Source organism: Culex pipiens, chromosome 2 (genome assembly GCF_016801865.2).
Source record: "Culex pipiens pallens isolate TS chromosome 2, TS_CPP_V2, whole genome shotgun sequence".
NCBI lineage: Eukaryota > Metazoa > Arthropoda > Insecta > Diptera > Culicidae > Culex > Culex pipiens.
Window position 1 is genome coordinate 82,071,752 of NC_068938.1, and position 26,399 is coordinate 82,098,150.

The window sequence follows — 26,399 nt, forward strand, 5'->3', positions numbered from 1 at the left end:
TTTTTGAATTCTATTTCAATAACACTTAAAATTTGAAATTTAAAATTTGTTGTTCTCAGAGAAAAATGTCAAAAGAATCTAATATTGAAGATTTATTCAATTTTTAATTAAATCCTAGGTTGTTCATTGGGCCTTAAAAACTTATTGGTAACGAGAATTCATCGTAGAATGATTTAAATCTAAAAATGTCTTTTTTTACTTTTAATAATACAAATTATGGGTTAATTTTCCAAATGTCCTAAGAACCAGTTGTGAACAAAGTCATTTTTCGATCGGTTCTCGATCAATTTACGAATTATTAAAATCAAAAATGCTCTGAATTGTTTATCTGCACGTCCTTTAAATGCTTACAGGGTGGCCACTTAAGTTGGGAAAGTCGGGAAAAAGTCGTGAATTCGCCAAAATCCACAAAATATCCACATAGTGTCGGAAATTTTCGATTTTTTGTCAAAAAGTCAGAATCTTAAGCACTTGTTTGAAAAATATTGCTAACAATACTCAAATCTATTGCACCGAACTGAACATTTAATTTTATTTTTTTAATCCAGTTAAGAATGAAATGGCTTTTTAAGACTTTAAATTCCTTAATCCTTATACATAATGGATGGATCGTAGACATTTGGCATAAATGTTTAAAACAAATTTTATGATCCTATTTTTATATTTTTTTTACAACATAAATTTATTAAAATAAAATGATTACAGTAAACTTGAAACAACATAATGATTCATTTTGACACATTACTTGAATATTTAAATAAAAATTCGAACCTGAGTTTGACAAAACTTTTAAAAAGTATAAAATGAGATCATTTTTTCTTAAATTTTTCAGGATATTTTTCTAAACGATACAAAGAATTGAAGAAATTTTTAATTAGGACACTACAAATGTCATCCGTTTTGTTTAATTAAGAAAAAAAATTAAAAAATACAACGAAATGAAATTTAAATTCACATTTGAAATGCATAATTTTCGCAATCCAATTGATGATATGTATTTTTTTCCAAATATTCCATGAAATTTTATAAATTGTGAAGCTTTTATTAATTTTATTAAAAAAAAATATTGTTTAAGTTTTCATTTTGAATGGTAATAAGAGCATTTATTCCAGAAGTTTTTCTTATAATTTGTTTGTTAAGTTTATATTTCACTGAATTGTCAATTATTGTTTTGAAGTTATTCAAAATTTTTGATTTTTTATATAAAGTCTTATCATTTAAGGTTCTGAAAAAACAGGAAAATCGGGAATAGTCAGGGATTCAAAAAGGGGAATTAAGTAACTCTACTGTCTTTACAAAAAACAATTAAAATTTGATTTGTTTCAGAGCAAAAATCAAATAAGTGTCTAAGGTCACGATGGCTGTTATGACGTTTTCTAAGGTAACAAGATGATTATTCCAATTTCCCAAAAATACCACCTTTTTTTTTGTTATGTACGTTTTCGATGGCAAAAAAAGTCATCTTTTGAGTTATGGTACAGATGCTTGAAATTTATTTGACCAAAACTATAAATTTCTGAAAAATTATAATTTCTTCGAAACTCTCCAAATCATGGTCGAAAATTTTGGTTTTCAAAGAAACCCACTTCACCGTTTTAAAGTACTAGTTCCTTTTAGGTTAATTTTCTCGTAAAAGATTTCATTTTGAACTTTTTTTAGTAGCCACCATGCTGCATCTTTAGAAAATATTTTTTCGCAGGGAACAAAGAAAATTCCTACAATTTTGGTTCAAAGGCATAACCAATTGGGCCAATGTTTACTGAGATACAGCCTATGAAAAAAAAAACGCAAAAATGGAAAAAATACGTTTCCTGAGTGTATCCTAAATAACTTAATCATTATCTCGCTTACTAAAAAATAACATTCGTGAATTATTATCTGATCTTACAAATAAAATATTTTTTAAATATTAAATTAAAGTTATACGTTCCAAAAGGTCATAAAAAACTTAATCTGTTAGACTTGGAATTGAAAGAAATTGAAAATGTAGGTAGAACTTTTTTTTATCGAAAATTAGTTTCTGTTGTAGAGGTAGAGTATAAATTGGCTTTGAAACACTTTGCGGTGTTTTTTTACCTACTTAAAGTATAAATTTAAATTCACAAATGCTGTGGATTATCAGTTAACTCGTTTGCTTTTCTGTGATACAAGCCAGTTAAAAATTTAAAATACAAAAACTATCGAAATCAGGATGCCCATCATCAAAATGCAATCCTCGGACGGTGAGGTGTTCGACACGGAGCTGCAGGTCGCCAAGTGTTCCGGAACGATCAAAACCATGCTCGAGGACCTGGGCATCGAGGGCGGTGACGGCGAGGAGGACGTGATTCCGCTGCCGAACGTAAATTCCGCCATCCTGCGAAAGGTGCTCCAGTGGGCCAACTACCACAAGGACGATCCGGTTCCGGCCACCGACGAGGATGAGACCAAGGAGAAACGGACCGACGATATCAGCTCGTGGGACGCCGATTTTCTCAAGGTGGACCAGGGAACGTTGTTTGAGATCATTTTGGCGGCGAATTACCTGGATATTAAGGGATTGCTCGATGTGAGCTGTAAAACGGTGGCCAATATGATCAAGGGGAAAACCCCGGAGGAGATTCGGAAGACGTTTAACATTAAGAATGATTTTACGCCGGCGGAGGAGGAACAGATTCGGAAGGAGAATGAGTGGTGTGAGGAGAAATGAAACCAATAAATTATAAAAGTGAATTTATTTTATTCTGCTTCGTTTTTAAATTTAATCCGATTGAATAATTCAACACTCAAAAGATGAATAACTTTTACTGTTCAAAACAGCCACTTGTGCAGAAAGTGCGATGATACCATTTGTATCGACTTCAAGCACTTAATTACTACCTTTCCGCAAAACTTATTTCTCACGATCATCAACAACCCTAGCCGGAGTTCAGCAAACCCAACAACATGTTTCTTCTGCCAATTGATCGTGTTTACGCGACGCGATCGCATCCCATAAATGTCGCGCCATTGACAAAAGCTCTCCCTCGCCGCCCCAGAGAAAGCATGAATGAAAGCACGAAAAGTTTTACTATCAATTCACACGCCCGAAGTGGGAAATCTTCTGCCAACCCTTTCGTCAATGTTGTCACGTCTTGCCTTTCTGGGCTTTCATTCATCAAATTAACGCTTCTTCTCACAGTGAGCTTTTCACTACTTGAGGGAAAAGTCAACGGTTTGAACTACCTGACTTATGAGCTGTTCTTCAGAGAATCAAACAAATTTGAATTGAAGAAAACTTTCATGATTCATTACATGAAGCAAACACAAATAATGGTCTCTAAACTAAAATTTTCTGCCAAATTAATGACATTCAGAAAATATGTTTTACGATTTTCAGAAGAATTGCTCCGCTAACCACTTTGTGACCACATCGGGACACCCGGTCTTGGATAACCAATCGAACCAGTTGATACCATGTTTGGCAGTGGCAGTTCCATCATTTGTGACGATTGGTTTCGACAGCACGCAACAACAACAAATGAAGACGATGTGTTTTGGAATCGTCTCGTGTATATGTAAGTTTGAAAACGTGTGTAGAAAGTGGTTTTGGTAATTTGGTGCGGTTTTGGTTTGGCACTCACTCGAGAGACGCGGTCAGCGAACCATCAGGTGAATGACATCCCGATGAACCACATTACACGATGATATCGAACTCGGACGCTCCCTCCCCCGTGATCGTCACCCATGGATGGATAGTTTTCACCTCACCTCCTCGTTGAGCAATATTTCGAAAACTGACTTCATGTGCGTCATGCCGTCTTTCAATGTGTGTTAATGCACATTTATGAATTTAGAAACTAAGAGGTTGATAAATTTTCATTTTTGAGGCAATAACTGTCAATGATGTTTCTGGACAAAGATTACAGAAATAGTAAATTTAATTAAAAAATGGATCACGATTAATTCAAAATTTCGTATTTCTCATAACATGAAAGAGTTTTGGAGTTGCTTTTGACTTCAAAACCTTTTGCAGTTCTGTACATTGGAATTCCACAAAAAATTAAAATATTTTTGATCGATCCCAGGCATGCTAAATATGATTTTAAACGATGGAAAATGCATGTCAAATTATTTTCAATTGGTTAGACTTTTATTTCCTTTTAAATTTTGAAGTTTTTGGAAAAAACAAATTTCTGCCCCCTGAGTTTTGGGATCGATTTGGAGGGGGGTGACAAAAAAAATTGTAACGGCCTAACTGTAATGATGTAAAAAGCATTTTGCGTACTTTTTGTTACGAGATTTCAATAATCAGGAGATGACGAGAACCGAGAGACAAATAACTTAACCCCTTCCCGCCCAGAGCAAAATCGAGATTTTGTACGGTTTTCCTTGCCATTTTGTACAGACTTAGACAAATTGGATGAAATTTAAATTGTTTTTGAAAAATATCAATTTGAAGTAAAAAATTAGTGGTGCTCTGGTGCAACCATGTGCGTTAGAGGGTTAAATGAAATGTGTACCAGCAAAACATATTGTTGAAAAATGTGAATTTAAATTAACAAGGAAAAGACTATAGAATAGGCCGTCCCAAAAAAAAATGAAAAGTTGTCAAATCTTCGGTGCTCACCCCTAGAATGATAGATTAGGATGTCAGGAACAATGTTTTCATACAACAAAAAATTCCCAAAAATGGTTTACAACTCGCGCGCGGAGCTTGAATGAAAAAAGTGCATTTTTCGAGTATTTTTCAGAAATGCGCGTAACAATAGTACTAAAGTCATTCAAATTTGGTCGCCTTGGTCTTCAAGTTATAGTTTAATGTCCCTGTTTTTTCATGAAATGTTATTAACAAATATCGTTTTTGAGCGAGCAAAATAAAAATATCCAAAATATATGCCTTCCCGTTTGTAATCATAGTAGCCAATGTTTTATGCTAAAAACGCTTATATACCAAGAATTTTGAAAATTCGTCACTTTTTGTTCACTAAAATGCAAATATCTCGGCTTTGCGTGGACATAAATTGAATGTTAAAAAAAGCAAAATGATCTCCGTAAAATTTCCTATAAGCTGAATTTATTAGTTTTGGCTGCAAATTTTTTTGAAATTTTTGAGCTCGTTTTGGGGAATGATTTTTGAATTTTTTTAGATAAAAAATACAAATTTTTCTCCCTAAAACGCCCTGCCATGCCTAGACACAAGCTTTTATGGACTATGTCTGTACAGGAATTTGTTCAGGGGACATTAAACTATAACTTGAAGCCCAAGGCGACCAAATTTGAATGACTTTAGTACTATTGTTACGCGCATTTCTGAAAAATACTCGAAAAATGCACTTTTTTCATTCAAGCTCCGCGCGCGAGTTGTAAACCATTTTTGGGAATTTTTTGTTGTATGAAAACATTGTTCCTGACATCCTAATCCATCATTCCAAGGGTGAGCACCGAAGATTTGACAACTTTTCATTTTTTTTTTTGGGACGGCCTACTATAGAATCGATTATAAACTTTTTTAAAATTATTGTTCAACAATTCAACAATATTTTTGCAGTCACGATGGTTTTTGGCCATTATAAATTTTGATTGTTGAGGTCACAGATCGGAAAAGACGTGGAACTTAAAAAAATAATAACAATTCATTGCATCTTTGCAATTTATTAGTGATATTATGCGCCCCTGCGATTAGCAATATTTTCTGTTTGAAAATTTATATACAGTCATTGCACCAAAATTACTTTTCTCTAAAACTTATTCCTGAATTGCTTGATGCTTTCTCTAAATTTGGTCGTTGAAGGCGTAGCTTGCGAGATGAAATTTTGATGTCTTAGACAAAGTTGCTTGGATTGGCCCAACAACTTTTAAGAAGACAAAAAAATCCCACAAATATTCCCAAAAAAATAGATTTTCAAAATCACCCAAATCGTGAACCACCTTATTTTTCGACCAAACCAAAGGTTGTCCTTTTCCATTTCACAGAAAAAAGATGATGGTTATATTGATCAGGAAATGGTGACAGATTTTGTGTCAAAAATAATGTGTAATATTACATCAGAAAATTATGAATTTTTCATCAGTTTCAGGTGAATCTTCATCAGGTTCACATTTTTCCAAAATTCAACTTTTTTGTGCTGTGTTGTCTTGAAAAAAAATAATTAGATTTTTTTGAAAAAAATAATTTGATTTTTCAATCAAGATAAAAAACGCAAATTAATCAAAATATTTTTCTAAAAGATAAGAAAATTTACTTTTTTAGCATCGCAAATTGGACCATTAGACAATTTTAAAGGAACTTTTGAAAAAGTCGTATGAAACTAAAAATGGCTTTTGAACCGTGTTGTTTTTAGCCTATGTCTGAAAATATTTTAATCGGATTCCTCGGAAAATTTAAAACATTTAACACATAACATTTTTAAAAAATGGCGATGTCAAACCGTACGTTTCCGAGATGTGTTTTTTTTTTGAAAATAAAAAATGAGTTTTTCGACGCGCCACGCGCAAAAACAGGAAAATGACGAAATCGACAAAAAAAACATTTTTTTCATTAAAACTGCGATAACGAAAATTTTGATACCCAAACATGTATAGGTCATCGCTGAAATTGTAAAGTTATCGCAGTTTTAGTGAAAAAAGTAGATTTTTTCTCGTTTTCGTAATTTTTCTGTTTTTGCGCGTGGCGCGTCGAAAAACTCAGTTTTTATTTTCAAAAAAAACACACACCTCGGAAACGTACGGTTTGACATCGCCAATTTATTTTAAATGTTATGTGTTAAATGTTTTAAATTTTCCTAGGAATCCGATAAAAATATTTTCAGACGTAGGCTCAAAACAACACGGTTAAAAAGCCATTTTGAGTTTTCATACGACTTTTTCAAATGTTAAGCTAGATTTTTGAAATTTCTTACTATTTTTCTGAAATAGCCAAACCAAGTACTTTTATTTTGCGTCTAAGACAGCTAAAATCGAATGAAATGACGCGGAGATATGTTTTTTTTTTTTTTTTGAAAAAAGTGGTTTTTGCGAAAAATTACGAAAATTGCTTTTTTATGTAGGTCACCCTAATGCCCAAACAAAAAAATACGAGTCTAATTATTTTTGCCCAAGTAACCCCCAGAAAAATTTAAAACCCGATCGGAGAACTTTTTTTTATTGGTTTAGGCTTATTTTAAATGGAATTGCTTTATAGATCCATAACATGATATCAAATAATTTGCAACAGATCATGAAGTTAAAACAATTATATTTATTTTAAATCTTTATTTATTTAAGTTGTACAAATGTCATGGAGCAATTCCACCTCAAATCAGAAATTTTTCTGGTACTTTTGTACCCGACCCTCTCCGATTTCAATGAAACTTTTTAGACATGTTATCCTAGACCTATATAAGCCATTTTTGTGTATATGGAGGCAGTTGCACTTGAAAATTACATTTGAGAAAGGCGTTAGTAATTTAAATATTTTTGTATTTTGTAATTTAAACGTTTGCAACGTGTCAAAAAGTGGTCAAAGACAAACTTGTAGAAAATTGGACGGGCTTTCTGAAAAAAAAAAACACTGAAAGAAATACACGCCACTTTCATGAGATTTTTAAAATTTTAAGTTTAAAGGTTAAATTTTAAGGTGATGTCACGATTTTTTTTCGTTCAAAATTTTTAAGGAAATAACCTAAAATGTCTCCCCTAAAAACATACAAAAATCATTAACTAAAACTGTTTTTTTTTTAAAGTGTTCTAAACGTCAAAATTGACCAGTGTGTTATATCCAATCCTCGTGAATATACAGCGGTTTTAAAAATAAAAATATTGAAAAAATAGGGTTTATGATGGTTTTTTTGAAACTTCTAAATGACAGACTTAATTTTTCAGCCTCGAAAATATTTTTACCGGAAAGCTCGTCCAATTTCCTATAAGTTTGCCTTTAACAGCATCTGAATTGGATGTATGGGCTTACAGATATGACCTTAATTACAGAGCAATGTAACTGAGAACAACAATGAAATAACTGAAAATAGTATTTTTTTTCAGTGTGGTAGAAACCTGGATAGTGAATAAGCTTGCGTAAATATTAAAACGAATCAATTGCAATTTTGTCATCAACTATTTAGCTGAACAGTGTTTCTCATCAACAGTACCAACAACTAATTACCACACCCATCACCCAATTTGCATGCCCCGACACACGGTTGAACGAAGCCGGTCCACACAACAACGTTTTCCGCTTCGACGGTGGTAATTCAATTCTTGCCAATTCAGCAAACTGACCGCAAAACCCGTGGCGTCGGCCACTTTGTGGTGTGTCAGCGGCGATCGGAGAATTACAACCAGAACCGTTTCACACCCCGACGTTGCCGAGTCGGCAAAGATCGGGTGAAGAAAGTGTAAACACATCGCGAGCGCTGGAATTCATCGGGCCGGTGGGAAATAGAGGATGAAAATAGAGGAAAAACTTGCTGGTGAATCAGAGGAAGAGAAAAATCAGTTATCAATGGAGGGGGAGGGGGCAGAGAAAAGCGGGAAAACGAGAGCGAGAGTGGAAAAGCTTAAAAGAGAAAATATTTGCACATTGATCAGCTGCGTGCACGTGTGCGGAGCATCGCCGGCGATCGTCTCGAGGTGGTAACGTGATCGTGCCGTATCAATTACCTGTTCGAGTGATTTATTAAACTACAAATCCACTTTGTCAGGTCTGAAAGGAGCCGCCTCCCACAGATACCGTTTTGTTGAGGAAGTCTGGCGCGAGGAGGGTGATGACCGTATCGAATTTCCTTTAATTACTGCAAAATATTTCTGCGATTGGAGTTTGTTGCCAGTTTGTTGTTTCGATAACACTATTAAAATTGTTTCAATGGTTTGTTTGGTTCAATGAAAAAATATTAGAAGGAAAAGTTATCTTATCAATCTTATTTTTAGTTACAACATTTAAAAAAAAGATTTATTTTGGTTCAATAAATTTTCAATGCAATCCCATACCAAAGTCTAACTAACCAATAATTTTTTGAAAGTTTTCTGTAGTTTGGACAGCTTTATTTTCAAAAATGCACAGCTAGACAAACAAAAAATCATGAAAATATCCGAATTATTTAAAAAAAATTACCAGGAAAATAAGCTTTCGATTGTTTTCCGTTTATTGCACTTCTACTGCCATTGAACTGTTTCAGTATTTTGATAAATATATAGGTTGCAACGGGGTTTGTTGCTACTCTATAGTTTGATTAAATGATTTTTTGTTTAAACATTCATGCTCAGATTCAATCCACTTCTACGAATCATTTTTGCAGTTAACTTTAGGCAGTTGGCCTGGCCGTTTAGAAACAAAAATATTAGAGGTAAACTGCTGAAACAATTGTGAAAAATAACATTTTATGTTTTAATTTTAGTAGGTCTTTGTTTGTGTTAATGTTAGAAAATAAGAAATAGAAATTATATTTTAAAATATTTTTTTTGAAAATAATTAGTTTTGTCAAATGATGAGAATTTGTCCTGGATTGTCACCTTTGCGTAACTATCTAAAACATTAGAAAATATATTGTCATAATTCAAAATTTGCAAACACGTATGGTAAACCTGAGAAAGAAATTCATTAATTGCTAAATTGATAAGGCTGATTGATAAATTGATAAATTGATAAATTGATAAATTGATAAATTGATAAATTGATAAATTGATAAATTGATAAATTGATAAATTGATAAATTGATAAATTGATAAATTGATAAATTGATAAATTGATAAATTGATAAATTGATAAATTGTTAAATTGATAAATTGATAAATTGATAAATTGATAAATTGATAAATTGATAAATTGATAAATTGATAAATTGATAAATTGATAAATTGATAAATTGATAAATTGATAAATTGATAAATTGATAAATTGATAAATTGATAAATTGATAAATTGATAAATTGATAAATTGATAAATTGATAAATTGATAAATTGATAAATTGATAAATTGATAAATTGATAAATTGATAAATTGATAAATTGATAAATTGATAAATTGATAAATTGATAAATTGATAAATTGATAAATTGATAAATTGATAAATTGATAAATTGATAAATTGATAAATTGATAAATTGATAAATTGATAAATTGATAAATTGATAAATTGATAAATTGATAAATTGATAAATTGATAAATTGATAAATTGATAAATTGATAAATTGATAAATTGATAAATTGATAAATTGATAAATTGATAAATTGATAAATTGATAAATTGATAAAATTATAAATTTGAATTGAAAACAAGTTCTTCTTAGAATTGAAATTTTGTCAAAGGTGGATTGAGTAACGTCTTTGCAGTAAAATTTTGATAAGGCAGCCAAAATAGTCAAGCAGCTATGTCGATAACGAGCTTAAAGTTCAATTATCATGATTCACACATTTCAACGATCTCCACAAAGATATCTGTCCACAAAGGCGCGATTTTCGGAATTCAATGAGCTAATACTGTTGCTGGCCGGTGCCGATCCGTCGGCGAACGAAACCGCACTCGCCAAAAACTGCGTTCCGTCCTGCAACGAACTGTCCCCGGTACAGGTTGAACCGGTCAGCTGAGCGACTACAGCGGACTCGTTATATGGAAGTCGTCATTGAAGTGCTGCTGCAACAACTACAAGCATTACGCGTGAGCTCTGAGCACACACAGACACACATGGTCAGCGGGTTTTGGTCGAGACGAGGTTGGTTTGCCGACGGCGAGGTCCCGTGAGCCGCAACCTGGCTAACCTGGCCCAATCCACACGGTACAAACGAAGGCGAAAGTGACTTCCAAAAGAAAAGTGAGAGTGCGATTCAGCAAGCAAACGGAGCAACAGCAGCCACGCTGACCGACGACGACCGGAGTCAGAGAGCAATAGCCATGATGTATGGAGAGGGTCTCGGAATCGTGCTTAAATTAAGCAATTTCCAGTGGAATGCCGGCCCGGTTTGAGACAGAGAGAGGGAGAATGAGAGACCGGGTGGTGGTGCGGAATGGATGAAATTATTATCAAATAAATAATTATGCAAAACGATTGGCGGAGAGCACGTAAGAGGTGGAATTCCAGTGGTAGAGGAGGACCGAGCGGATAAGTAAAGATTGCATCTGGGCAAACAGTTGGAGCGTAATGCAATGTTTCTTGGCACGTGCAATAGTTGTAGATGCAGAGACAATGATCAATTGGGTAGTTAAATTAAATTTTAAATACTGACTTAATTAAGAACTAAAAGTTCAGCAATTATTCTGCACTGAGTAAAAGTTAATATTACACATTTTGTTACGTTAAAAAACACACATTCAGACGTCATTGATGTAATTTTACCGTGTTTTTTTTAATGGGTAAAGTATATTATCATTGGAGCCAATGCTTGAAAAGGGATCTGCCACTGAATGGGACTGCTCAATATTTGATAGAACTTTCTGTCAGCGATCATTTCGGAAAACGAAATTTTATCGCTGAAACTGAACACTACTCAAGCAGCCGCCCGAACGAAACAACGTGCTCTTTCTCTTTCTCTCGTTTTTCGTCTCTCTCTTCCTTGTGTTTGCTGCGTGGTGACAGAAGTCATTTGAATGCGATCATTGGAGAGATGATCGGAATCTCGGTAGAATGTCAAACGACCGTTCTCTGAGCGAATTTATTTCTAGAGGGAAGTCAATGATTGTGTGAGTGACTTTGCACTCACTCGTTTGTTTGTGAAACGAACGAAAATAGAATTTCAAAATCAGGTTGACGTGGTGAAGACAATGGGAGTGTTCTGTCACCTAACAAAGCCGAAATTTTGTAAGCACTGAATGAAGCAATTCTCTACTAAATCAGCCGATTTTGTGCATTTTTGTATTTTTTTTTTGGCCTCGAAAATTGTAAGGAGCTTTTTTATGACAAAAGAAGCCAATTTGTGTCATTGGTACACCGATACAAAGCAAGAACTTTGGATAAAGTGAACCGTTTTCGAGTTATGGTCACTTAAAGTTTGATTTTAAATTTAAAAAAATCGATCTTTTAAATCAGTGATTCTCGACCTTGTTAAACTATACCCCCTTAGCTAATTTGAATGAACTTAATCACCCCTTCAAGTTTCAATTAATTGGTATCAATAAATAATAATCATTATTCAGGCTTAAATGTTTGTAAAAAGTGTAAATTTTACACAGCATTTTTTCCTAGGCCTGGAAAACATTGTAAATTCTTAGAGCTTTCATTTTTAACAGTTTTTCATTACCCTTATGCAAACCAATTCAACTAATCTGCTCTCTTTTAATATTTTATTCGGTATTTAGGTAAACGTCATAGAAATTAATATTAATATAATTTGTTTAACAGAAACAGATAGGGAGTCAAATCACTTTTTGTTGTTTGAAAGAAAGCACCCACAAAAAAAATGTACCATAGTTTACATATATTTAAGTGAGATCCGGATATTTGTGAAAGCACATTTTTATACATAACTTTTGAACTACTTATCGAAACTTCAAGCAATTCAATAGCGACGTATGGGACCCAAAACCGAGTGTAATGCGACCGGTAAAAACTCACATAAATTCTCTTTTGATAAAACAAAGCACAGCTTAATTTGAACAAGGAAAACACAATATTTCAAAATTGCTTTTGTTTCAAACGTTATAAAAATTCACAGAAATTAAACATTGAAAACATATTCGAATGAACTGCTCATGTTTGAGAGAACGGAAAAACCTCACAAAATCATTAAAATATTATCTTAAAAAACAAGAAATTAAAATGCTCAAAAAACTGCCAAAAACTAAAAAAACACATCTTTATTTTTAAGAAACTCCTCAAGTTTGAAATAATTTAAACAAAAAACTTGTATTCATTTCAATTTGCTTTTCAAAGGCTGTAATTTTCATTTTGATTTTTTCCAGATATATCTGAGAAAAAATTAAATCTAAGAAAGAAAAACTGTTGGTGCTTATCCAAGAGATTCATATACCGTAAACCGGGGTGACTTTGATAGGATTTCAATATGTTTTTGGAATATTTTCCAACAGGTAAGGTTTTTCTCAAGATTATTATTTTTAAAACATGTACTGGAGTAGGCCACACAAAGTCCATGCACTATTTTGGAAAAAAAAATTTAATTGTGTTTAGAAAAATAGTTACGTTAAAAATTCTTAGTTTAAATTCCGGGGTGACTTTGATAGTCATAGTTTTTTCTTGTTAAAATCATATTTAAGATGTTCAAACTTTATTTGTACGTTAAATGTACCATCACTAAAGTAGCTAATATAGTTTTTAAGAAAAAAATCAATGTTTATATTTAGTTAACTAAGTTTATAAGCTTTTTAACAAAAAACATATAAATTTTAGGTAAAATTGTTAAAAAGTCAGAACTTTACTTTAAATTTGTTAAAACTAGTTTTGTTTATAAAATTATCGATTTATATTGCATTTTATTCTGAATTCGAAGCACGAATCACAAGTTTTCACATTTTACATGAAATTTGTTCAACTGAGATTTCCTTTAAATTTGGAGATTTTTTTTAATTGTGTTTTAAAAACACATAATATTTATTATTTACAAACTTATTTAACCTCCTCCTAGTGGAAAATTGTCTAATGAATCCGAATAAAAATCATGTTCATTGAGAAAATCATGACACTTTGAGAAGTTTAATATAATGACTTTCATCAACATTTTCTTAACTATAGTTAACTGACTTTTTATACTTTTCAAAATTTTATGAAAAGTTCTTCTCGTGGTACTTTGAACACTTCTCTACCACGGTCAGTATTATTCTTAACCATCCCTTACGTATTTTTTTTTCAAACCTATCAAAGTCACCCCGGCTATCAAAGTCACCCCGTTTTACGGATGACCCGTTTTAAAGATGACCAAACGTTACGCCCTTTTAAAATGTTTCAAAATTCCCTAATTTCCTGAAATAAGCAACATATTTGCAAAAAAATAAAAAATGAAATCAGGCTGTAATTTGTCCTCAAACGTCAATTAAATATTTTAGAATGTCAATTTTTAATAATTTTAAATGAGTTGGACCGCATATTTTAATTTAGCAAAACCATTAATTTGTATCTGCCAGAATCAAGTCACCATTTAAATAATTTATAAAAAAAAAACATTATAATTTTAAACCTATTGAATTGGAATTGGAAAGCATATTTTAATTTAGCAAAATTATTCATTTTTATCTGACGGAATTAAGTCATCATTAAAATAATTTATAAAAAAATATATCATTTTAAACCTAATGATATAATAACCTGATCGAATGACAACTACCCGGCCAAAATCAGTGCATGCAACACCACGATAATCGATAAAAAAGAATTAATCCAAAACAATGATTTTGAATCTATGAAGAAAATACTATTAGTAACCATTTAATGTAAAAGTAGTAATTTAATACATTTAAACGTTTTAAGGGGTTACATACATGTAGAAAATCACAAAATTTCATATTATAGAAAATTTATTAAATCAACTTAAATGATTTTCAATCACTCCTGAAAGTTTTTTTTTTTTTTTTAATGATTAAAGTAAGTTACAGACGATTTAAGCTGTGCATGACGAAGCCCAATTTTGAGATTTAGCTTTTTAAAAAAATACGATTTTTTATATAAAATACATAAAAATATTTGTATCTTTTTAAAAAATAAACTTTTTGAAAATCGGCCTTCGTCATGCACACGAGACCGACTTAATGAGTCTTCACCAAAATTTTGAGCCGATTTGTTCAAGGCAGTGTTGAGATATCGTGGCACCCGTATTTTGAAAATGTTAGCTTTAAATAGCTGTATATCGGCAATGATACAACCAAATGTCTTCAAATTTAAAATGTAAATTTTTATGTCCTGAAAACAGATTTAAAAAAAGTTTAAGTTTGTACTCAAACCACAACCTCTGACATTTTTTTCCGATTTACATGTATGTAACCCCTTAAACTAAAAAATGACTTATTTAATACTTTAACTAATACAGTACTTTTAGAGAAATTCTTAGCTAAACTCATTTGAATTCTCTTGCGACAGAATTTAACCTAAATATAAATCAAAATACACTGCATATCAGCTGCTATTGACTTGTTTCCGCCATAATGCCATAAAAATTTATTGCAACTGTAAAATTCAAATGTATGATAAATAATACACCAAAATATGTCATTTTGAAAAAAATAGATTGAAAATAGGGCTAAAATAACTACAAAACAAAAACGGTAAAACACAATGCTATCTTTGAAAAAATGTTTAATTTAAGATACAAACAACTATTGAAATTTGACCATTTTGAAAAATCGCCAATAAAGTGTGTTTTGTCATTTTGCTCAATTGGCGTAAATCACATGTTGAATTAGAGCTGGTTATAAGATGTTTTGAACACAGTTTAATTTAACTTTTCTCCTTTATAACATTGACGAAGAGACCAACGCCATTTAGCGTCTCTTCAAATATAAAATTACGTTACCTATAAGGTGTGAAATACAGATGACATATCCCTGGTGGACTACATAAGTTGTGTTGCAACTTACCTGAAAAAAGAAAAATAATATGAGATTAGAAATATTATTCAACTAAGAAAAATAACATAAAATTGGATTTGGAACAAGAGTCAGAAATTTGAGTGAAGTTTTTTCGTTAAAAATGTAACAGAGTTGCCGTTCACATTGGCCTCATTTGATACGGATCAATTTCAAGGATCTTTCAAAAACAGACCAATTTGTAATACTAAAACTCATCTCGCCCGTAAATCTTTAGCACTTTTTCCTTTACACGTTGCAGACTTGACGATGCCCCCTCGATCGCCATCATCGTTCCCGATCTTTGATCAACAGTATAAAATTACAACGTTCAGCCCAATCTGCTACTCCACATGCAAACACCGCCGCCGCCGACACGATCCGCAAGCAGTTATTTACGTTTCAATGACGCGATCCGCGCCCGAACAAGAACGCGTCCGAAAACCGGTCCTGGTCTGCCGTTGCTGGTTGACTGCAAGCCACTTCTGGAAGTGGCTGGCGGTCAAGTCAACGACGACGTTCGCGCCAAGTGCACTTGATCTGCTGGGGCCGATCTTTGGCTCGATCTCCGCCAACGACGACGACTTGTAGGTAGGTACTACTCCTCCAAGTACTTCCATGCAGGCTTTTATGAATGGAAATTACCGTCATTTGTCTCCCGATCCGCGTGCCACAAGTCGTTTGAGATGACGCGCGCAAAAGCCGGAGGCGGTTTTGAGGTATCAGTCTAGGCTCGAGAAGCGCGAGATGTTTTTAGCGATGTTTGTGCAAACAATTCTTCATCATTCTGAACGCAGCAGTGTGGAGCTGCTGACCTGTTGATAGCGTCGTCGGGTGTCATTAGCGAGATGAACGTCGTCGGGTTGACTAAGTTGTTAGTTTTACAAATTGGCACAAATTACAAGTATCACTCACATTATACGGAGTAACGGAAATCGGTTACAGAGGGGGTTACTTGCAGATACTTAGTTGTTTTAGATTACTCGATGAAAAGTTGATATTTCAACTTACTCAATTCTAGAAAAAGCATGTAAAAAGATCAAAGACGAAGGGCCTTCCTACAAATCTCCATACAAATTAAGGTTCATGGCATTCATGTATTTTACTACCAGCAATCGACCTTTTAACTGCATAACTCCCTCGGGCCATCGCCGAGTGCCAATAGCCCACCTGCCAAAAATTCTCACGAATATTTCGAGGGTCCATCCCAACACGTCCGTCGCGACGCCGCGCTCGGGCCAGTTCAACGAAACGAAAGATTTCAACAGCCACTCAAGCTGGCAACCTTGATTCTCCCCTCAAACTAGTAAAAAAATCTCATCCTCTTCTCACGTTCTGAACCCTATGAAGACGGCCGATAGGATGATGATGATGCACCGCTCTCGAGACGAGATCTGTGAGATATTAGGTTTTTTTCCTGGCCCAGCTTCCGTCCTACTCTGCAGAGTGGAGATTTTAGGTTTTCGTTTGTTGTTGTGGTCTGACTAATGGTAAACGAACATAAAATTTTAAAGTTGAATGATGGAGCGCTAATCTGGAACCACCACTCGCACAGCTCAGTGCTTTCCCCGTTTTTGACCCAGTTTGTAACGACTTTCCGTTTGATAAGATAATAGTTTAGGCCGGCTTAGTTTTGCCCAGTTTCTCACCGAGAGCCGGCGTATTTATCAATGGGACGGAACACCGGTAGATGCACGATAACAGTTAATTAGTGTAAAACAAGGCACGGCTTACGATAACCCAGTTTGGAATTCCAAACATAAATACCTCCTCGATTGCAGCGGCAGCAAAACTATGCCGAACCTTAAGGTGTAGTCTTCAGATGCAGCCGGACGTTGATTGATTAGTCAAGGCCAGGCGAATAAAATAATTTGGCCGCGCATGCGAGCCGTGGTTTGTCGTACTAATGAATCCGGCGCGAATCTGCTCCACAGCTGGCTGGTTTTGGGGCCCACAAATTGCACCCCATCAAATCGACTTATATGGAAACCGCGTAGAGGAAATGAGCCACGATCGAAAGACCTCGGAGAAGCTCGTAAATTAATGGCGCTTGGAGCAGGCTGCTCTCTTCCGTGTCTGACGAAGCGGCCCTCGTCGTTGGGCCAAGACAAGTCAAGTCAGCGCTGGGTAGCCAAATTAGCTGAGGAGGTCGAAAAGGGAAAATAATTTGAGATGTACTAGAACTAGTGACTCAATCGGTATCGAGAAAGCGGAGTCCAAGCGAGCTTACATGAGAAATGTTTTAATGTGATATAGGGGAATTTCTCGGTTTAGAACTCGATTCTAACTCCATCCAATTATCAATTTCTGATTATTTGAACCAATTGTTTTGCTAAACTTTCGATAGAAACACACTTTCCATTGAGCTTTTGAGAAGCTGTAATCAAACGCCAAAGTGCTGATATGCCAACATTAGGTGCTCGGTGGAATTACATGGCGTTTCCCTAACATACCGAATTTCGATCCAAATCTGTCAATTTAAAAGTGTCCACTTTGCTTAAGAGCTTAAGAGTCCACTTTGCTTAAATCGGCAAAAAAAAACAAGGGTTGGTAGGGGCCATCCATAAACGACGTGGACTCTTTTTTGGAAATCTCAACCACCCCCCTCCCCCACTCCCGCTGGACAATTTCCATACATATAAAAAAAATTGTATCCATACAAATAAAAAAAAATGTATCTGTACAAATAAAAAAAAAATTATGGAGCGTGGACAATCGCCACAATTACATCATAAAAAAGGTTATATTCAAACTTCCAAAACTACTCCTCCCAAATTTTATTAAAAAAAAACAAGAAATTGTATGGTTTTGGTTGAATAAAAAAAAACGAAGTTGACGAAGCTGTCGGCCAATATTGTTAATTTAAAAACATGTTTATTTTCGGAAATGATTTCATAAGCACAACACTTCAAATCCTTCAATTTACCATAAACTTTCACTAATTTCTTAGCATTACAAAGATGTCAAAATAATGGTTTTGAATGAATGAGCAAAAAAAAATCTCAAGCAACAACAAACGTCCAAAGGTTCATTCTTATCCAAAATTTGCTTTCTGGAAAAAAATTGTTTTAAATTCATTGTTTTAAATTCATGCGTTTTAGGGTTTAAAACATTAAAAAAAAACTTGTCAAAAATGGTCGAAAACAAAATTCTAAAGACTTTTTCTTAAAATTTTAATAAATCGTGAAGAATACATGCAAACCCTTATTATTATACATCAAAATTTGTGTCTGTTCTATAACTTTGTAGAACATTGAAGTAACCCTGCAAAGTTACAAGAAACACTTACTTTTAAAATGAAAAATGTTGATCTAAATCAGTGGTGCCGATTGGCACTGGCCAACCTACGGCCCGCGGGCCGGATCCGGCCCATGAAGCCGTTTTATCCGGCCCGCGAAGACTCCTGAAATTGTTCCATGACTGGCCTTTCAGATCCTTCATGAAATTAAATATGTTTATTCTGCAATGTAATAAGAAACAGTTGCCTTGGAATATATTTTACAAGTTTGATAAAATATTTTGTGAAATTTTCAATTTAAAAACAAATTTTCAAATTAAATCATACAAACTCTAATTTATGGTTTCAAACCTCGTTGAGTTAACTATACTTATAGCTATTATTTTCTGCATTTCAGTTTTAATAAAAAAATGTATTTTCAAGAAAAAAAAATATCAAACTGTTTTCAAAAGTCTAAAGTAGAAGACTGTACAAAATTATACAGCCCCTGATCGCATAAATGTCCCATATGAATTTCCATCGATTTCGAGTTATTGATGCAGTTTGGTTCAAAATTGTGTGCTCTTTCAAAAGAGCCTATAACATCCAGTACTTTGTTCTAGAAATGGTTATGTGTATTAATCTTCTTTTTTGTTCTTTACAACTTCTAATGTTAAGAAAAACATGAGAAAGTCCTATAAACATTTTTAGAACAAATGTTGACTTAATACTTAAGAGCGAGTCCACGAGCAAAGCATACCCATCTCGCATCGACCTCACCAATCTGCCTGAAATTTTCAGGGGTTGTTTGTACATATAAAACTAGCATCTGGCCAAAATATGAGCACTCTAGGTCAACGGGAAGTGGGGCAAATCGGGACACAAAGTTTAATGGTTCAAAAACGTCAAAAATCTTAAAAAGGCTATAACTTAGGCAAAACTCAATTAAATTTCAAAATTCCAAATGCATCTGAAAGGGCTCAAAAAATGCAACAAAATGCAGGGTAGAGCATCAAGGTAACAAGCATTGGTTTTCATTTTTTAAAGGGTTAAAATGGATCAAAATAAACATTTTTATGCATGTTTCTATTGTGAAATTGTCTCAGGAACACGAATATGATAAAATTATCACCAGAAAATGGGATCTAAGGGGTCCCCCGAGCAAAAATTTACAACCAAAAACTTCACTAAAAGTAAAAGTGTCTATTTAATATGTTAAACTGCCTTACCCAAAGCGTTCTCAGTCTCAGATGGTAGTCCCAGATGTCCCCTACAAGCTGCAGGTCGAACCGAGTTGATATCTGGATGGAACACTTTTTTATTTGAGTTTGAAAATTATGCAATTTTTTCACTAAAATGCCAATAACTCCCTTTAGATTTAACCAATCGGGATGTTCTACCCTGCATTTTGTTGCATTTTTTGAGCCCTTTCAGATGCATTTTGAATTTTGAAATTTAATTGAGTTTTGCCTAAGTTATAGCCTTTTTAAGATTTTTGACGTTTTTGAACCTTTAAACTTTGTGTCCCGATTTGCCCCACTTCCCGTTGACCTAGAGTGCTCATATTTTGGCCAGATGCTAGTTTTATATGTACAAACAACCCCTGAAAATTTCAGGCAGATTGGTGAGGTCCAAACGACGTCCCATACAAAGGGGTATGCCCTGTTCGTGGACTCGCTCTTAAGTATATGCTTTTTGTCATTTTTGTCACTATAATAAAAAAATATCCGGCCCGCAACGGCTTCAGAAAACGCAAATCTGTCCCCTGATCTAAATGAAGATCCTCTCTGGGTTATTTAGATTCCCATAAAATGACAAAATTACCCCATAGAACAAAGTTTCACGGAAATCGGAGGGATTGTGGCAACTGCTGTGTGTGTTGGCAGAGAATGACCCATATACAGTTTGAAGGGATTGAAGAAACCATAGCATAGCATAGCATTGGTGTCTACCCGTAGTTGCTACTCTGTTATTGACCAGGACCTCCAAGAATTGCTCCGTGGACCACAGATGAAGAGTAGGAACCAATCATCACCACTTCGCAACTTTCAAATGTCCCTATCATGCTAGCCAATCACAGCGCCGGCCACGACCAGTGGTAAGACACGGGGGAAGTGGATAGGAATTTTAGTCCGATACTTGAGTGATGAAGACCGCTAAATCGGCTGCGTCTTCGACAAAGTATCACGTGAGGTTTGAGGGTGTTAGTAAGATGGGTGTGAAGCCAGGATTCACCGTGGTAAGTGATGCGGCCGGTCAAATCTATTTATAGTCCTTAATTCTTCGTATGTTCTTGGATTCATTTTGAAAGCTTTCCAATTCGGTTCACAAAGCTTTTTGTGGTGAATTCAGGTCGTGTTGAAAGTTCAATATTCGCCTAACAATTATGCAACCAGTGTCCTTGAATTCAACTTGCATTCAATATTGCATTTTCTGTTCTTAGGTTCACACAGATTCCTATCAAGTTTCTTGGATTCTTATAGCATTCTTAATCCTTCTAGTCAACTAAGCCTCGATGGTCTGGTGGTTAGCATTTTTGTCTGCTGACCCAAAGGACGGGGGATCGAACCCCGCCGCGAGCTAATGAATTTTCGTTCATATTCAAGTGTTCAGAATTCCTTCTTTCCATAATTTCTCGATAGGAGCAGATGGGAATCGAACTCAGAACCTTCCGCCTACAAAGCGAACAGCGTAACCATTCAGCCACGCCTACCCCTATATACAGTTTGAAGGGATTGAAGAAACCTTCGACAAAAGCCTAAATTTTGAGGTAGAAAAGATAGACAGCCGGACAGTCGAGTGTATTACACATTTTGTAAGGTAAAATTACACTTTTTCACAAAATATTCCCAGTTGTTTTTTTTTTGCGGTTATTGGACTGAAAAGCGCTTCTGGAATATGTTTTCATGAGAATTTGGTTTTTATCTGACCAAGAAATGTTCTGTAAAGTCAGAATCTGTTGACATAATATCTCAGAACAGTGTGGTAAGATTTTACAAACTCAACGACTTATTCTAAAGTTTTTTTTTAACTTTTCCAAAGAAAACAAGTTCAGGAAGTTTTTTTAACCAAATGTTCAACATTTGGCATCAAAAAAAGATCTACAAATTGTAGTCAAGTACTCGTAACTTAAGGCAGTGAAGTCAGACCTTCATCATTTATTTCTCTTTAAATTTTAACTAATTTTCATAAGATTTCACGGATGCTTCATTGTTAGACCTTTTACAGCCCCTTTTTCTTCTTAATTTCCTTACTCAGGCGATATTTTTTAGCATTTTTTTATTTTTTACTGAAAAATGGGTTTAAAAAATATTAAGATAAAGCAAAAATTCAAGATTCTGATTGAGATGTTCAGCACTGCCCAAAGATATCGCATCGCCAATTCAAGCTCTTGTCATTTCTTGCATGAATGCACTAACCTTGGACACTCGATACCTATCGGTTGCGATGCAGATCACTCGTTGCTTCTCGAGTAGTAATATCAGGTAAAATTTATCATCGAAAAAAAAACCAACAACCTGCGTGAAAACACATGTCGTACAAACTCATCAAACCTCCAGCACACTGACTGTTTTCGCTGTTTAGTCAGTCAGTATTTTGATGTGTTGTTCCACTCGAGCAATCGACTAAAAGTTTCCGGTTCGACCAGCTACTACACTGTGTGTTGGTTCAAGTTGGGCCCGATTCAAATCGGCGTAGAATTGTTATTAGCTACTTGACCTTGTCAAGTGATCGAGTTTTGCGCTGTTGACTCAAGACTCAATCTCGCTGATCGCGTATGTCGCGCGCACCTTCCGTAGACTCTGGTCGCTGTAACCCCCCCCGTGTATGGTCAGAGCGTACAAGTGGGCAGTCTTTTAATTGAGCCAGCGGGGGTAGCAGCACACGAAGAAGGGTGTCTTGAACGGTTTGTATTAGAGTTCAAAGTCATTCTCAGCGCGGTGGAGTTGACTTTTGTTACACTTGAGCTGATTTCTTGTGGTCATTGGAGTAGGACGGAGGCGTTCAACAGCGGTGGACATTATTCCCGAATTTTGGAGGGCTTTAACGGCGCCGGGAAGATTTGCTCGATCGTGTCGTTCGTTTGGACGTTCGAGATCTAACCAAATAGCAATCAACGCAACCAAAGAGTCAAGTACGAACCTCAATAGAAACTTGGCGTGCGGGTTGATTTACGGTCATAGAGGGGTCTCTAAAACCCACACCCTGGGTTCCACAGCGGCGGTTGATCCGGTGACAGCTCATCGCACACCACGCCACTTCAACCCCGAAAAGCTCGTGGTTGCGAAAAAGGTAGCGCGCGCTCGTACACCAAAAGCTCCGTGGAGTCTCCAAGACGAACCGTGTCGTAGCGCGGGACGTGCAGGGAATTAATTCCACACCAGCCAAGGTGTGGTGTTTCGAAGTTGTGCAGAGAAATTTTTGCCCTCGCAAACTCTGTGGGTTTGGTGGTGGTTCCGTCGAGTGTTTTGTTTGCATTTTCTGAAGCGTGCCAACACACTGCTGACTTCCAGTTAGTTCGATTCTCTGGGAAATTGGTAGTTTCAACACTGATTTTATGCTTTATTTAGTTCCAATACGACCTCAAAAATGCTCTAAAGTGATCAAGCAATATGTAATCCAAGATGGCGGCAAGAATAAAATCTCTGATATCAAATGTATCTATTTAATCCAGGGCTTGAGAACAATCGACAGTAGCCTGTCCCATTTTGAGGTCATGTCGAGGAATTTCAGGTGCTCACTTCTTAAATGATAGATTATGATTTTAGGAACAATGTTTTCTTAGACAAGAAAAAATAATAAAATACTTTCTCGCACCCCCTAGTCGATTTACTGAAAAAAGTAACTTTTTTGAACAAATTTTCTAAAATCGCTTGGAATCAATACAAAAACTGTTTAGATCAGGTGTGTATTATCTTCAAACGATAGGTTTTTGTCTATAGATTAAGATGCACTATCAATATTGGACGAAAATTTAAGTTTTTGGACTCTTCCAGGCGGATTTGTGTCGAAAAAATCGTATTTTTTCGAAACTTTTTTCAGAAATGTTCATTTAATTTAGGGTAGCCTATTTTTCCCAGTAAAACCAATACGTGCAGCTTGTAGGAAATTTCATGGCGAACATTTTTCCCTCTGAGAAAATGCAATTTCGACACTCCAGAGCCGAGATATTTGAGTTTTAGTGTGGAAAAAAGTGCCAATTTTCAAAATTTCTCAGAATTCAGAAGCAAGGCCTACTAATTACACGATGTAGCAAGCATATGTCTCAAAGGTCAGGGTATGCTTTTTATGGTAATTTTAGCCGCTGAATCCGAATCTGAAATCAAATTTCGTGCAAACAGTGATGTTTTGGAGCTACACCCTTTTGGAATGTTATTTGCGTGTTTAAGAGGCAGTTTTTGTAAATATTGCTCGGTTTGTTCTAGAGGTCGTATCGAGGTGCTCCGATTTGGATGAAACTGTCAGCGTTTGTTTGTCTATACATGAGATGAACTCATGCCAAATATGAGCCCTCTAAGACAAAGGGAAGTGGGGTAAAACGGGCATTGAAGTTTGAATTTTCCGAGGATTTCGAATATGACAAAAGTGAGACTAAAAAGTGCCACTATGGATGCCTACAGGACAATAACTAACGTTGTAAAATGTTTGTTATAGAAAAATCGAAAAACTATGAGAAAAACTGCGATTGGCCAAAAAAGTTATTACCGTAGGCTTATAGTCCATGAAATTCCCTAACTTGAACTAAAAGAGTATGGGTGTTGGAGGCTGTTGCAAAAATATATTGAGGTTTAAAAAAAAACAATTTTTAACAGTAATTTGCAAAAGCTATGAGAAAAAGTTAAACCAATCTTGGATGTCTATGGCTCATTTTGAAGTGCTTCAAAAGACCATTCAAATGCATCTAAGATAGTTGGAATTGATGAAGTTTTACTTAAATGCGAGCAATTTTAAGATTTTTTATGTTTTTTGGACCTCAATCTTCAATGCCCGTTTTACCCCACTTCCCTTTGTCTTAGAGGGCTCATATTTGGCATGAGTTCATCTCATGTATAGACAAACAAACGCTGACAGTTTCATCCAAATCGGAGCACCTCGATACGACCTCTAGAACAAACCGAGCAATATTTACAAAAACTGCCTCTTAAACACGCAAATAACATTCCAAAAGGGTGTAGCTCCAAAACATCACTGTTTGCACGAAATTTGATTTCAGATTCGGATTCAGCGGCCAAAATTACTATAAAAAGCATACCCTGACCTTTGAGACATATGCTTGCTACATCGTGTAATTAGTAGGCCTTGCTTCTGAATTCTGAGAAATTTTGAAAATTGGCACTTTTTTCCACACTAAAACTCAAATATCTCGGCTCTGGAGTGTCGAAATTGCATTTTCTCAGAGGGAAAAATGTTCGCCATGAAATTTCCTACAAGCTGCACGTATTGGTTTCACTGGGAAAAATAGGCTACCCTAAATTAAATGAACATTTCTGAAAAAAGTTTCGAAAAAATACGATTTTTTCGACACAAATCCGCCTGGGAGAGTCCAAAAACTTAAATTTTCGTCCAATATTGATAGTGCATCTTAATCTATAGACAAAAACCTATCGTTTGAAGATAATACACACCTGATCTAAACAGTTTTTGTATTGATTCCAAGCGATTTTAGAAAATTTGTTCAAAAAAGTTACTTTTTTCAGTAAATCGACTAGGGGGTGCGAGAAAGTATTTTATTATTTTTTCTTGTCTAAGAAAACATTGTTCCTAACATCATAATCTATCATTTAAGAAGTGAGCACCTGAAATTCCTCGACATGACCTCAAAATGGGACAGGCTAATCGACAGTTTTTGTGACAGTTGACTGAATTCTACCGAAATGCTGTCGCTATCCTCCTGACTGCATTCAATTGATTGCTGTCACCACTATTACGCGCACAAGCACGAAAGAGATGGGAAAAGAGAGAAAGAGAAGCCATGGGCAGTCGTGTCGCCCGGCTGTTTGAGTGTTGAGTTCGACATTCTTTCGTGTCAACTTCGTGTGCGACAACTGACGGTCACATTCAAATCACAATCATGACCGACGCTGTCAATGAACATTCAACATTCTGGTCGTAGATGAGAGCTGACTCCCGAGCACTGTCAAAAATCAAAAAATCACTGTCAGTGATCAATCCTTTTCCAAGCCCTGATTAAACATATTGAATTGGAAATATAGCTTGACATAACCACAAGAAATACCAAATCTTTTTGTCGAATTTCCAGAGATTTCCCTAAACTGTATCGACTGGAAACCTCCGCAGCAAACTTACTACTGCCATGTTGACTGACTGACTCAACTCCAACCAACTTGCTATTGCTATGCTTTCGGGGTGCCATAAAATTTGTGCCGTTCGAATTTAGAGCCGCCGCGGCGGTTTGTTGGCATGCCCTAGCTCCCCAAATCGGGGGGAAAAGCAAAAATAATCACACACCGTATGCGTATTGTGGGGAGAAATTTCTCTGGCTCGCTGGCTGAATTCGTTATTGCATGATGGGAGGAAAACGAGGAGTTTGTGGTTAGTGATTTATGGTGTCTGTTTAAGGGGGCAGACACTGTTTATGGGTCGAATTTAAGGCGGAAGTCGCGTGCCTGGGCAAAAGGTTGAGGTTTGGTGATTGACTAGTTGGTCAATTTGTATTAATGCAGTTGCTGAAATGATTTATATTTTAAGGCAAAATGCTTTTTTTTTTATTACAAAGT

The 26,399-nt window shown here is 35.2% G+C and overlaps 2 protein-coding genes across 3 annotated transcripts in view; one reads left to right on the top strand and one right to left on the bottom strand.

Annotated features, from left to right (window-relative positions):
• Positions 1-26,399, bottom strand: part of LOC120424549 (rho GTPase-activating protein conundrum) — a 162,671-nt gene that overhangs the window by 96,517 nt on the left and 39,755 nt on the right. The window lies entirely within an intron of this gene.
• On the top strand, positions 2,192-3,192 carry LOC120424550 (S-phase kinase-associated protein 1-like). Its single transcript, XM_039588716.2, has one exon. It carries the CDS (start codon positions 2,192-2,194, stop codon positions 2,687-2,689), a length of 498 nt encoding a protein of 165 aa, XP_039444650.1. The 3' UTR covers positions 2,690-3,192.

Excerpts from the sequence above, each read along its gene's own strand:
- LOC120424550 (XM_039588716.2), top strand. The coding sequence starts at position 2,192 with ATGCCCATCATCAAAATGCAATCCTCGGACGGTGAGGTGTTCGACACG.